Consider the following 12,135-nt stretch of genomic DNA (forward strand, 5'->3'; position numbering starts at 1 on the left):
TTATTATCAGAACTGCCTGTGACATATACGAGAGACCGGAGAATGAGAATTGCGTGAGTACGTGGGGCGACTGGTTTAGGTTTCTTGGGTCATCCGGCATTGATATATTGATATTTGGAAGGCGCATGAGGATACAGTTGATTTTTCAGAAATAGAACAAGGAGAGCATGTTGTGATTAACGAAGAGCCAGGCTGAAAAACGACAGCACAAGTTCCGCTGGTGTAAACGAGCTATGCATTGCGCATCCTCGGGCAAGAAAAGCTAATAGTAGGTTTGTAAATTTGATATAGCTAGTGTAACGATACCTATTTCACATAGGACTAGCTCCCGTCGCAATCCCTACTCAGTTATGATCTAACCAACTATACAGTATTAACACAGGTGAGTGTCAGACCTTTAGAATAATGCTCTGCTAATTTTAAATTATCACTAGTGGGTCCTTGGTTGTCCTCCGAGGGACGGTGTTACGGGCCTACCTGTCAGCGGCCGCAGGACCAATCCATCATTACATCGACAGAGAGCGTGATTGGAGCCTCTGGATCTTGTCTGCGATGCCGTTCCAGTGATGAATGCTAGGTCGCTAGCCATCAAGCTGAGCGCTTGCAAGCTAGGGCAAAATCACAGCATATACACGACCTGCATCTTCAGCCCCACGACACCGCCACCGTGCCCATCCCAATTTGGGATTTCAGCCCTGCATATCGGACACCTAGAATGAACAAGGGTGTCAGCGCTTTGACAAAGTGACCCCAAGAAATGACGAAAGGCTTGGGAAGAGGCACGTACCTCGGTACAGGCCTCTCCATCGCGAGGTTCACACTGCGCTGCATGGTCGACTTGACGGCAGTGAAAAGGCAGGGGCCGCAGCAAATGTGTCCGCAGGGTGTCAGGGTTGCGTAGGTGGGCGGGGAGAAGCATATGGGGCAGGTGTAGGCAGAGAGTGGTTCAACTTGAGGAGCAGATATGGGGGCAGAGGTACTGGGGAAAGCATTAGTGCTGGATGTGGATATTGGTTTGGATGACGATGCCGGTGGTAGTTTCGTGGGTGTTTCCTCTGCTAGCGGTTCGATGGAACGAGGATTTGTAACTGTGCTATTCGTATGAATCCTGGCGGCCGATTCATGAGTCAATGTGCCTAATGATTGCATAAGATTCTCCGAAGGAGTGGGAAGGAGATCGGTAGGGTAGGGGGCACTTTCAAGAGAAATATCGACATCTTCGCCTGAGCGTGGTGAATTTCCTCGTGTTGCTGCAGACGATGATGGTGCAGCGATTTGACGCAAGGAAATTGAATGTGATATGAGATCGGATGGTAGTGGAAGTTGGTCGATATCCAATTCATCTTTCACCGATCCTTGCCGTGGTGGTTGCGGGGAAGGGTGTGCTTGATGGCTAGATGTAGGATGGCCTGTTACGTCTTCTCTCCTCCGAGGGCCCTCGCCTTGGAAAGGGCTTTGTGAAGGACAATGAAACAAGTCGAGATCATCCTCACTCTCCGTTTCAGAATCTACCGCTGATTCACCAGTCGAAACTCTTCTTCTCTTACGCCTATGCATTGCAGAGCCTCCAGCAATAGTAGAGGACGAAGGGCCTCCTAAGTCGGTCAGCGTATCGGGCGAATGAGCTTTCCCTGCTTGTAACCGTTCGACTACTTCAGGTGCAGTGATATCTGTGACCCCTGGTGACACGATACGAGATGCTTTGAGACGGTGGTGGCTAGAAGACCTTGAGCTGGTTCTCGATGTGGAGGTCGACCTGGGAAGAAGTGTTCTGCTGGTGGATGGTGCAGGAAAGGGTGCAGAAATCATGGCAGCTTGTGCTGTGGTTAGCTCTGGAGACTCGCTTTTCATTGAAAGTCCCGGTGTAGGATGAACCTAGTCATTACATAATATGTTAGTGCTGGGGTCCCGGTGACACGTCGACTGGAAATAAGCGTGACTTGAGAGAAAGCCAGTTGAGTTACACTCAAAGTTTACTTAACACTGACAATGGCGGAACCATCGCTGCTCGACAAGTTCGACGCAGCAGTCCCACTCGCCCAATTCGATGCCTTTCCAAAACTGCCCTCGACATACAAATCCCGGTCTGAATCTCGCGGTTTTATCACCATCTTTATCACCTTCCTCGCCTTCCTCCTCGTCCTTAATGACTTTGGAGAATATATATGGGGCTGGCCAGATTATGAGTTCAGCGTGGACTCGCAGTCAAACAGCTTTATGAGCATCAATGTCGACATGGCCGTCAATATGCCTTGTCATCGTGAGTGTGCACTGCAGTCACTTTTGTATATGTTTGCTCATTTACGCTTTCATCAGTCCTCAGTGTGGATCTGAGAGATGTCGTTGGTGATCGTCTTTATCTCAGTAAAGGTTTCCGTCGGGACGGTGTAAGCAAATCTGTCTCTGTTAATGTCTTCATACAACTTATCTGCGGTATTTTTCAGACTTTATTCGACGTAGGTCAAGCAACTTCACTCAAGTAGGTCTTCAAATCTTTTCCTAGCCCTTCTACCACACCTATACATTTATACAAGAGAACACGCCGCAATGCTCTCAGCCCGTCAAGCTTTATCGCAATCTCGCAAATCCCGTGGTCTTCTTTCCTCCGTTTTCCGTCGCAGCCAACCTGATTACCGCCCAACATACAATTATCAAGCGGATGGTAGCGCGTGCAGGATCTATGGCACCCTTCAGGTAAAGAAAGTCACAGGTGTGTCGCGTTGTTTTTTCATCCGGATCACCTTCTCATTCAAATGTAGCCAATTTGCATATCACTACTCTCGGGCATGGATACACCAGCAACGTACATGTTGACCACACCAGTGAGTGCGAACTTTGTTTATGCATACCAACGATTATGACCGTGTCTTGTGAACAGAGATGAATCTTTCGCACGTCATCACCGAGTTCTCTTTTGGTCCCTACTTCCCAGATATCACTCAACCACTTGACTATTCTTTCGAAGTCGCGAAAGACCGTAGGTACCCCATTATGCTTACTCGTTGCTGTCTCCCATTATTTTTCCTCCAGCCTTCGTTGCATACCAGTACTTCTTGCATGTTGTCCCGACGACCTTTATCGCCCCACGTTCTGAGCCTCTTCACACTAATCAGTACAGCGTCACGCACTACACTCGCGTCTTGAAAGGTCATCACGGCACCCCTGGAATATTCTTCAAATTCGATCTTGACCCCATGGTCATCACCATCCATCAACGCACGACCTCCTTCCTCCAGCTCTTCATCAGGTCAATCTCCTAGCCTTCCTTTTTACCTTTATTTATTTTATCTTCATGCATCTTACTAAACTCTTCCCTATAACAGATGCGTAGGAGTCATAGGCGGCGTGTTCACCTGCACCTCCTACTTCCTCCGCTTCACCACCCGCGCCGTCGACGCCGTCTCAGGCGTCGACAACACCCCAGGGCTCGTCGCCGCCGAAGCAACCGGCGTCAGACGCAAATGGGGAGGCGGACACCTGCGCGCGCGTTCTTCAGCCCAGGGCGGGTCCGGCAGAGTCATCAGACAGGGCAACGGCTGGGTCGTCGAAGGCGCGAGCGGATCGCCCTATGCGAGCTATGCAGGCACGCCCATGTCGGGATCGTTCGGGACGCCCTACACGCCCTACCTCTCCCCCGCCCCGCCTTCGAGCGTCCCTGGGACGCCGGGTACGGGTGTGGGACTTGGGTTTGGGCCGCCGGCGTTTGGACCGATGAGAGGGGGCCATTCGCCGAATCCGTCGGTGGGGGGGCGAGCATCCCATTCCCATTCGCGGAATGTGAGCGTGTCGTCGCAGTTGGTGGCGCCTTCGCCTGGGCTGTCGAATCTGGGACACTTTCCTCCATCTCCTAACCCGCGAGGGTCGTATTCTCCATCGCCATCGGACGGCAAGAAGGATGATTGAGGTTACTTTTGGGTGGTGCGCTGCAAGGCGGTGTGACAAAATGGACGACGGTCGGTTAGTGTAAACTCGAGTTGGTGGTTGTGTTTATTATTTATGATGACCGCTGGTTCATCTGTATGTATACACTGCATAAGAACTCATGGAGAAAATCCGCCGGTATCAAAACATCAAAGAGCTGGTATCATGGTGGTCATAAGCTGCTTTACAACTCGACACCAGCAATGAAGTCGTTACAAATGGAGAGTGCGGATAATGTTACAATGAATAAGCTGAATCTTTGATCCTATACACCCGCCACACACTTCAAATCACCCATCCCCGACATCCTGGAGAACCACACATGCATTGAGAACCTTTCTGCATCAGTGTGTCGTCATCCATCTCTGCGGCGGGATAGTAGTTGATCGTCAATTCTGCTCTTGCAGGTATATCCTTTATCGCGGCGAACGCCAAGTAGGGGATATTCATCTTGATGAAAAGAGGAGGTAAGGGAGTAGAAAGACTCGACGAGAACAGATGGACTTACGCCACGGACGGTGTCGTATACGACTGCGTATACGGATAAATTTGGATTACACGAGTGGCTGGTGGACGACAAGATGTGAGATGGAAGATAGGCACATATCAGCGCCTCTGCCACTTACTTGATAAAGCGAGTCCAGTTTCCTGTGGACGAGACTCAGTGGTAAACACACTGGCAAGGTAAACCGAACGACGTACCGCACTCGTAAGAGTCGACAGAGTATTTATCGCCCGTGTCATTATCGTCCTCCGACTCGGTGCAGTCCAAGTCGAACAAGTATCCCATGTGGCTTTCTGGCAAGTTTTCCACATCTTCCCTGCGACTACGGGATCAGGTCGCGCGTATAGTCGTGAGTGGTTGAGTTTGAGGTGATAATGAGACTTACGTCAATGTCCTGCCATAGTTCATCGTCAGTAGTTTTATCTTGTTGAAGACGAATCTACGTTACCCAGTGTAAATTCCTAGAACTTTCCCTGCTTCTACGGGCACGACGGCGCGCGCGCCCCAGCCAGTATTCCTCGTCTTGAATACCTCTATAGGAACATCGCGAGGTTTTTGTGCGACTCGATTTTTGCAAGTGAACACATCGCAGTTGCACCTCTAATAACACCATTAGAGCACGTCAAGCGCCACGTAAAAAGCCCCACTGCTTACGTTGTTGCATTCGATGACTTCTACTCCTGACGGAACATTAAACGTGAATAATCCCTCAAGTTGCGCAAGTTCAGCCACGCGTAAAGGCGAATAGCAGCGTTGATTTTGATTACCTCTTTGTACGCAAAGATCTTCTTTCCTGAAGGGTCCGTTAGATCGGATACGACTTGGCAGTGACATTCCGAGGCATCTGTGCATTCGTGACAGTCACACATGAGGAAATGACCGATATCAGCTGTTGCGATGTCTTTCAGGTCATCATCGCTGCTATTCACTCATCAGTCGAAGATAGGAACCGTGAGATGGCATAAGAGGCTCACTACATGTATTTATTTTCGACATATTTGAACTGTCCTACGGGAGGTATTTGTTCGTCATCGATGTCGTTGACTATCTCGACCGTGGCTGCATAAGCCTTTCCTGTGACCTTATTCCATGCTTTTTCAAGTGAAGAACGACTGAGCGAAAGAGATCATCAGAGAAGTATTTACAGGCAGATGATGTGAACTTCTACGTAGGAGGTTTCTTGATATATGTATTAGTAGTAGCGACGGCACGGACCTGGGGTACGACGGATGAAGATCCTGAGAAATTCTTCATCCGAGTCGAGATGTCTCTTGCAAAAGCAGAACGACCCGCCGATGGGGACTCGGACATCATAGCGGCGAGGGTGGATGAAGATGAAAAGGAAGCCGCGTTCCTCCTAGAGTCGTAGGAGGCTACAGTGGTCGTAGAACTCGGCTTTATGCGAGTGGAGGAGGACATTGCGGGAGAATGTCGACGGGTGCGGATGGGAGTGACGACAGGCGACGCCTTTCCCTTTCCGATCGTGCTGGCTCGAAGGCGATGGGTACTGAGATGACCATGACTCCCTGATCTTGCAAACTCCTCAACGCGTCGCCCCACGGCCTCGATCTCAGAGTCCCATAGAGCGACGGCGGCTCTTGAGATCCTTTCTTTGCTTTTTCGTTTCTTCTCCTCGAATGCTTGGGCTCCGAGTTCGGTGTTTTCATTGTGGATCATGGTGTCTGGTCCCCAGGTGATGCCGATGTCGACGCTTTCCTCTGCGAGGATCGCTCTTTTCTTTCTCTGTTCCCTTTTCCAGCGGTTGATAAGATTGGGCGTGTCTGCCAGGCCGTCCATCCAAGTCGTGTTCGATCCGTCCTCTCGCGACCACTTGAGCCATTCTACCTGTTTGACCAGATGAGGAACGAGGATACATGGGCGAGACGTTGTATTCACCTCGTATCTGCAAGATTGTGAGTACATCGATACGAACCAAAAAGATAGCTGAGGCTCACTTTACATTTCCAAAACAGTCTACCTCTTCGCCGATGACGCCACCGACTGGCCATTCTCCGTGTTCGTTACCGCCCTCAGCATCGCTCCATGTTTCTACAGGACTGGACGACCGCTGCCACAGCTCGGACATGGGTGTTAATCACAAAGACTACAACTCGACAATGGACCTACCTGCCATTCCGGCAACCCTCCGGCGTACCGGCCGGACAAGCCTCGCCACCTGCGACGCTTACTCTCGAGTTGCTACCCCCATTGACCTCCAACTGCTCTGCTGGAATCCACGCCTCGCTAGTGTTTCATAGCAGTCCACCTCTTCCCATCTCACTCCTTCACTAGGCATTCCGACGATACTGTGCACTGTGATCAGACCCGTCATTATAGCGATATTGTTGTGGTGACCTAGACGGGAACTGTGATATGGCGGCGATGATCTTATGTGGTCGAATCCTCCTAGAACTGGTTCACACGATCTTGATGGTAGGACATAAGTCGCCCCTCTGGAATGCTGCAGTCGTCATCCAACTGCTCTGCCATGTCAAGCATCGATACAGAAACACGCTACAACGAAGACCTTGCCGCCCTCAAGTCCAAACTACAGGACGAAGAAGATGTGCTCAGAGCCTTGCTGCGACAAGTCGTTGCTTCGCGGTACAAGGTGCAGACACTGCGAGCCAAACTCAAACAATACCAGGACACCCTCCAAGTTCAACCATCACACATTTCTATCCTCCCAGACGATATCCTCGTTTTGATAATTCGCCAGGTTCTTGTTGACACACTCAACGCAAAGGGGTGCTATAGGCTTCTAGAGTTATCACATGTGTGCACCTACTGGAGGTCTCTCACTAATGGGACTCCTTCATTATGGGCGATGGATATCCTCATGCGTCCTAGTCAGTCCGATACTTTGTTGAACTTGTACCTCGAACGTGCTCAGCAATCTCTTCTCAACATTCGCATTCTTAGTGGGGTATTCGGTGCCTTCAACAAAGGTCGTGGAGTACAACTCGATACTTTAAGTCGGTGTATTCAACGCTGCCGCTCCTTGAAGATTCGTGTACCCCGCGAATGTCCTCATTTATTTGAACGGCTAAAAGATGCGCACGCTCCCTGTCTCAAGGAGCTTGTCCTGGAGGGTGGCCGTGCGGATGATTTCCTACCACCCTTGCCGCTTTTTCAAGGCGGAGCCCCTATGTTGATGTCGCTTGAACTATCGAGCTTATCAATGAGGTGTCAGATAGGCTTTGATCCCAAGGCCTTGACCTCCCTTTGCTTTACGCCTCGCTTGTGGTTTCTTGAAGAAATGGATTTTGACACCCTGCGCGCCCCTCTTCAAGAGCTACCCTTCCTAACCAACCTCACACTAGACGAGGTTCCGCTGTACTTCGCCACCCCTAAACAGCCTATCGCCATAGAACTTGGCTGTCTGAGGTTTTTGCGGTTTGTGATAGGACCACAGCGGTGCTGCAAGGAAGATGCCGCTTGCAGCACACTTTCGTTAATCAGAGCGCCAGTTCTGAGCCATTTAGAAATAAACCTCTCGAAACAGCCACGTGTATCTGAAAGATTCTCCAATTACCTCCAAATAAATCCTCCTACCTATCCTGAACTTCATACCCTTACACTCCACCAAGCCTCCGATATCGCGCATTCCGTGGCCTCAGCTTTTCACAACATCACCTCACTCCAAGTCATAGGCTGCATGGAACGTGTTCTGGATATCTTGGAGAGCTCCGATAACGGAGTGTATTGGAAACGTCTACAGGAACTAGTCTTGGAATGTCCGCGTATAGATATCCGCAAACTCGCCTCGGTGATTCAGAAGCGGAAGAAGAGTGGCTACCCAGTCAGCAAGGTTGAGCTCGACGGTGCAGTCGAGTGCAACGGAGCGACGCAGCTTCATGACTGGCTTCACGCCCAACTCGGTGATGTGGACAATAGGCTTACCTACCATGAGGTGCTGGAGATATGCACGTCGCTCGATGTGGCGTAGGATAAACCATTATCTCCTACTATTAGTCGGTATTCTGGACTTGAGGAGCAAGTGGCAGAGTAGTAAGTGTGGTGATATTTTGTCTTGTCGACTAGTGGTGTCGTCAACTGGCTCATGTATACTTCTTTTTGTGATATTGTTACGGCCTTACATTTATCTTCCCCATGCATATGCGTTACAAGATCAGGCACAACTGTCTTCCTGTCAATACGGTCTGCTTATAGGAGACTAGCATATGCATATGTTTGCTCCTTCGCTGGAATTTCCTTCCCGGTCGATGATCGATGGGCTATAGCACTTATCTTCCGCTTAACTAGTTCTCACACTTGCAGCGAAATATGAAAGGGCAGAACCGTGGCCCCTATAGTTATTTCCAGGGCAGGACGAAAAAGATGTTTTCGAAGCCTTACTGCGATCAGCCATTGTCTCGCAGTGCAAGATGGACAGCTTACGAGCCGAGCTAAAACACTACGAGGACATTCTCCAAGTTCGACCCTCCTTCATATCTATACTCCCAGACGATATCCTAGTTTTGATCATGCCCCATGTTGTTTTTGGCCCGCCTTCAAGTTATGGTCGACGCCGTCCATTGCTGCACATGTCTCATGTGTTTTCACGTTGGAGAGCTGTTGCTGTCGGAACTCCGTCGCTGTGGGCGGTGGATACCTTCTTTCGCCGTTGGGATTACTTATCAGACATTTACCTCGAGCGTTGCTGGTCCGGCGTACCTGCCGGGCAAGTCTGGCCACCGACGCTTGGTAAGAACTGGACCTGTCGTTCTCTCTGGAATGCTAGAGTCATCGTCCAACTGCTCTGCCATGTCAAACATGGGTACAGAAACACGCTACAAAGGAGACCTTGCCACGTTCAAGTCTGAGTTACAGGACGAAGAAAATGTACTCAGGGCCTTGTTGCGACAAGTTGTTGCTTCGCAGTATAAAGTGGAGACAATGTGAGCCAAGCTGAAACAATACCAGGACACCCTCCAAGTTCAACCATCCCTCCAAGTTCAACCATCCCTCCAAGTTCAACCATCATACATTTCTATTCTCCCAGCCGATATCCTCGTTATGATAATTCGCCAGGTTCTTGTTGACTCACCCAACGCAAATGGATGTTATAGGTTGCTAGAGTTATCACATGTGTGCACCTACTGGAGGACTCTCACTGTTCGGACTCCTTCATTATGGGCGATGGATATCCTACTGTATCCTTATCAGTTCGATACTTTGTTGAACTGGTACCTCGAGAGCGCGCTCAGTAATCTCTTCTCAACATTCGGATTCTTAGTAGGGTATTCAACGACGGGCGTGGAGTACAACTCGCAGATACTTTAAGTCGGTGTATTCAACGTTGCCGCTCCTTGAAGATTCATGTACCTCACGAATGTCCTCTTTTATTTGAACGGCTAAAAGATGCGCACGCTCCATTTCTCAAGAAATTTGCCTTGGAAGGCAGATTTGCAGATGGTTTACTCCACCCTTGTCGCTTTTTCAAGGCGGAGCCCCTATGTTGATGTCGCTTGAACTATCGAGCTTATCAAGGATGGGTCAGATAGGCTTAGATCCCAAGGTCTTGCCCTCCCTTTACTTTTCACCTGGCTTGTGGTTCCTTGTAGATTTCGAAACCCTACGCGCGCCTCTTCAAGAGCTGCCATTTCTGACCAACCTCACACTAGACCAGGTTCCGCTGTACTCTGAAACGCCTAGGCAGCCTATCGCCATAGAACTTGGCTGTCTGCGGTTTTTGCGATTTATAATAGAACCACAGCGGGACTGCGATGAAGATGTCGCTTGCAGCACACTTTCGCTGGTCAGAGCGCCAATTCTGAGCCATTATGAAATAAACCTCTCGAAACGACCCGTTACATTCAAAAAATACTCCAATTACTTCCGAATAAATCCTCCTGCCTATCCTGAACTTCATACTCTTACGTTGTACCAAGCCTCCGATATCGCGCATTCCGTGGCCTCAGCTTTTCACAACATCACCTCACTCCAAGTCATAGGCCGCATAGGAAGTGTTCTGGATATCTTGGAGAGCTCTGATAACGGAGTGTATTGGGAACATCTACAAGAACTAGTCTTGGAATGCCCGCGTATAGATATCCGCAAACTCACTTGGGTGATTCAGAAGCGGAAGAAGAGTGGCTACCCAGTCAGCAAGGTTGAGCTCGACGGTGCAGTCGAGTGCAACGGTGCGAGGCAGTTTGATGACTGGCTTCACACCCAACTCGGTGGCATGGCCAATAGTATGCTTACCTGCCGTGAGGTACTGGAGATATACACATCATCGCTCGACGCGATGTAGGATGTACCATTGTTTCCTCCTAGTTTGCAGAGTTTTAAATATGGTGACGTTCCGTCTTGTTGACTACTACTATCGTCAATTTGCTCATGTATACTTCTTTTTGCGATGTTGTTACGGCCATGCATATGTCTGCTTCTTCGCTGGAATATTTAACTCTTATGCTGCTTGCGCTGAGTCCCTCCAAAGGTCATCACAATCGATGATCGATGGGCTATAGCGCTTATCTTAACTTGTTCTCACGCTTGCAGCCAATATGAAAGGGTGATCCCAAGTGATCCCTATAATCATCTCCAACTTGCAGCTCCTTTGCAATGGCAACTGAGGATACAGAAAAGTGTCACAAAAGAAAGATAGCGGCACTGAAAGCTGAATTGCAAGACGAAAAAGATGTTTTCGAAGCCTTACTGCGATCAGCCATTGTCTCGCAGTGCAAGATGGAGAGCTTACGAACCGAGCTAAAACACTACGAGGACATTCTCCAAGTTCGACCCTCCTTCATATCTATACTCCCAGACGATATCCTCATTTTGATCATGCGCCAGGTTGTTTCTGACATGCCTTATCATGATGAAAGAGATGGAAGCTATCCGTTGCTAGACATGTCTCATGCCTCCTCACATTGGAGAGCTGTTGCTATCGGAACTCCGTCGCTGTGGGCGATGGGCGACATCCCGCTCTCTCACCATTTGGATAACTTAACGAAACTTTACATCGAGCGTTCTCAACAGTCTCTTCTCAACGTTTGGATAGAAAAAACAACAACTGGAGTACAACTCGCAAATTCATTGCAATTAAGTCAGTTTGTCCAACGCTGCCGCTCGTTGGGCATCTATGTATCTTCCAGTCTTTTTGGTTTATTTGGACAGACAACAGTTATTCACGCTCCTTTCCTCGAGAAGCTCCTCTTATTTGGCGATCATCATGATGGATCTAGTCCTCACCATTTTCCACTTTTACGAGGTGGTCCAGCCCTTACGTTGATCCCACTGGGACCAGAAGTTTTATCAAGCATGTGTCACGTAAGCTTCAATCCCAAAGCCTTGACTACGCTTTCATTTTCGGACGTTCCTGGAAACACGTATCTCGAAAGCTTATGCGATACTCTTCAAAAGCTACCATTCCTGACCGACCTCACACTTGAAGTTCCACTGTGCCTCCTAGTACGTGGGGAACCTATCGCCATAGAGCTCGGTTGTCTGCGATTTTTGCGATTGGTAATACGAACGTCGTTGAGGATACGACGACGATCACGACAAGCACGAGCTGGCGTATGTTCGATGATCAGAGCGCCATTGCTGAACCATTTTGAAATCGACTTCTCAAACTATCTCGAGTCATCCAACACTCTTCTCAATTTCATCCCTCTCACATACCCTGAACTCCGCACTCTTAAGTTGTGCGATCCCTACAATATCGACGTTCTGCATGAGGCAGCCTCTGCCTTTCGCGA

At 49.3% G+C, this 12,135-nt stretch overlaps 6 protein-coding genes across 6 annotated transcripts; 4 read left to right on the forward strand and 2 right to left on the reverse strand.

Moving 5' to 3' along the window:
* Positions 1-154: 154 nt before the first annotated feature.
* Positions 155-1,842, reverse strand: SERLADRAFT_468862 (uncharacterized protein; the record flags this gene model as incomplete). Its single annotated transcript, XM_007318858.1, has 2 exons — positions 155-710; positions 788-1,842. 2 exons carry the CDS (start codon positions 1,807-1,809, stop codon positions 620-622), a joined length of 1,113 nt encoding a protein of 370 aa, XP_007318920.1.
* Positions 1,843-1,989: 147 nt separating this feature from the next.
* Positions 1,990-4,046, forward strand: SERLADRAFT_449635 (uncharacterized protein; the record flags this gene model as incomplete). The annotated part of the gene is made up of 8 exons (XM_007318859.1): positions 1,990-2,260; positions 2,317-2,387; positions 2,445-2,479; positions 2,535-2,710; positions 2,760-2,822; positions 2,879-2,977; positions 3,031-3,247; positions 3,324-4,046. 8 exons carry the CDS (start codon positions 1,990-1,992, stop codon positions 3,901-3,903), a joined length of 1,512 nt encoding a protein of 503 aa, XP_007318921.1.
* SERLADRAFT_468863 (uncharacterized protein) lies at positions 3,997-6,539 on the reverse strand (the record flags this gene model as incomplete). The annotated part of the gene is made up of 11 exons (XM_007318860.1): positions 3,997-4,371; positions 4,430-4,487; positions 4,548-4,569; positions 4,624-4,748; positions 4,812-4,820; positions 4,875-5,026; positions 5,081-5,134; positions 5,194-5,347; positions 5,401-5,538; positions 5,595-6,329; positions 6,382-6,539. The coding sequence occupies 11 exons, from the start codon at positions 6,510-6,512 to the stop codon at positions 4,207-4,209; spliced, it is 1,743 nt and encodes a 580-aa protein (XP_007318922.1).
* Positions 6,540-7,620: 1,081 nt separating this feature from the next.
* On the forward strand, positions 7,621-8,049 carry SERLADRAFT_468865 (uncharacterized protein; the record flags this gene model as incomplete). Its single annotated transcript, XM_007318861.1, has 1 exon — positions 7,621-8,049. A coding segment is annotated over one exon (363 nt), but the record flags the coding sequence as incomplete, so codon positions are not given.
* A 765-nt stretch (positions 8,050-8,814) lies between these two features.
* Positions 8,815-9,712, forward strand: SERLADRAFT_438505 (uncharacterized protein; the record flags this gene model as incomplete). Its single annotated transcript, XM_007318862.1, has 3 exons — positions 8,815-9,133; positions 9,171-9,298; positions 9,353-9,712. 3 exons carry the CDS (start codon positions 8,815-8,817, stop codon positions 9,710-9,712), a joined length of 807 nt encoding a protein of 268 aa, XP_007318924.1.
* Positions 9,713-9,884: 172 nt separating this feature from the next.
* SERLADRAFT_438506 (uncharacterized protein) lies at positions 9,885-10,685 on the forward strand (the record flags this gene model as incomplete). Its single annotated transcript, XM_007318863.1, has 1 exon — positions 9,885-10,685. The coding sequence occupies one exon, from the start codon at positions 9,885-9,887 to the stop codon at positions 10,683-10,685; it is 801 nt and encodes a 266-aa protein (XP_007318925.1).
* Positions 10,686-12,135: the final 1,450 nt, after the last annotated feature.

The sequence above is a fragment of the Serpula lacrymans genome (assembly GCF_000218685.1).
Source record: "Serpula lacrymans var. lacrymans S7.9 unplaced genomic scaffold SERLAscaffold_7, whole genome shotgun sequence".
NCBI lineage: Eukaryota > Fungi > Basidiomycota > Agaricomycetes > Boletales > Serpulaceae > Serpula > Serpula lacrymans.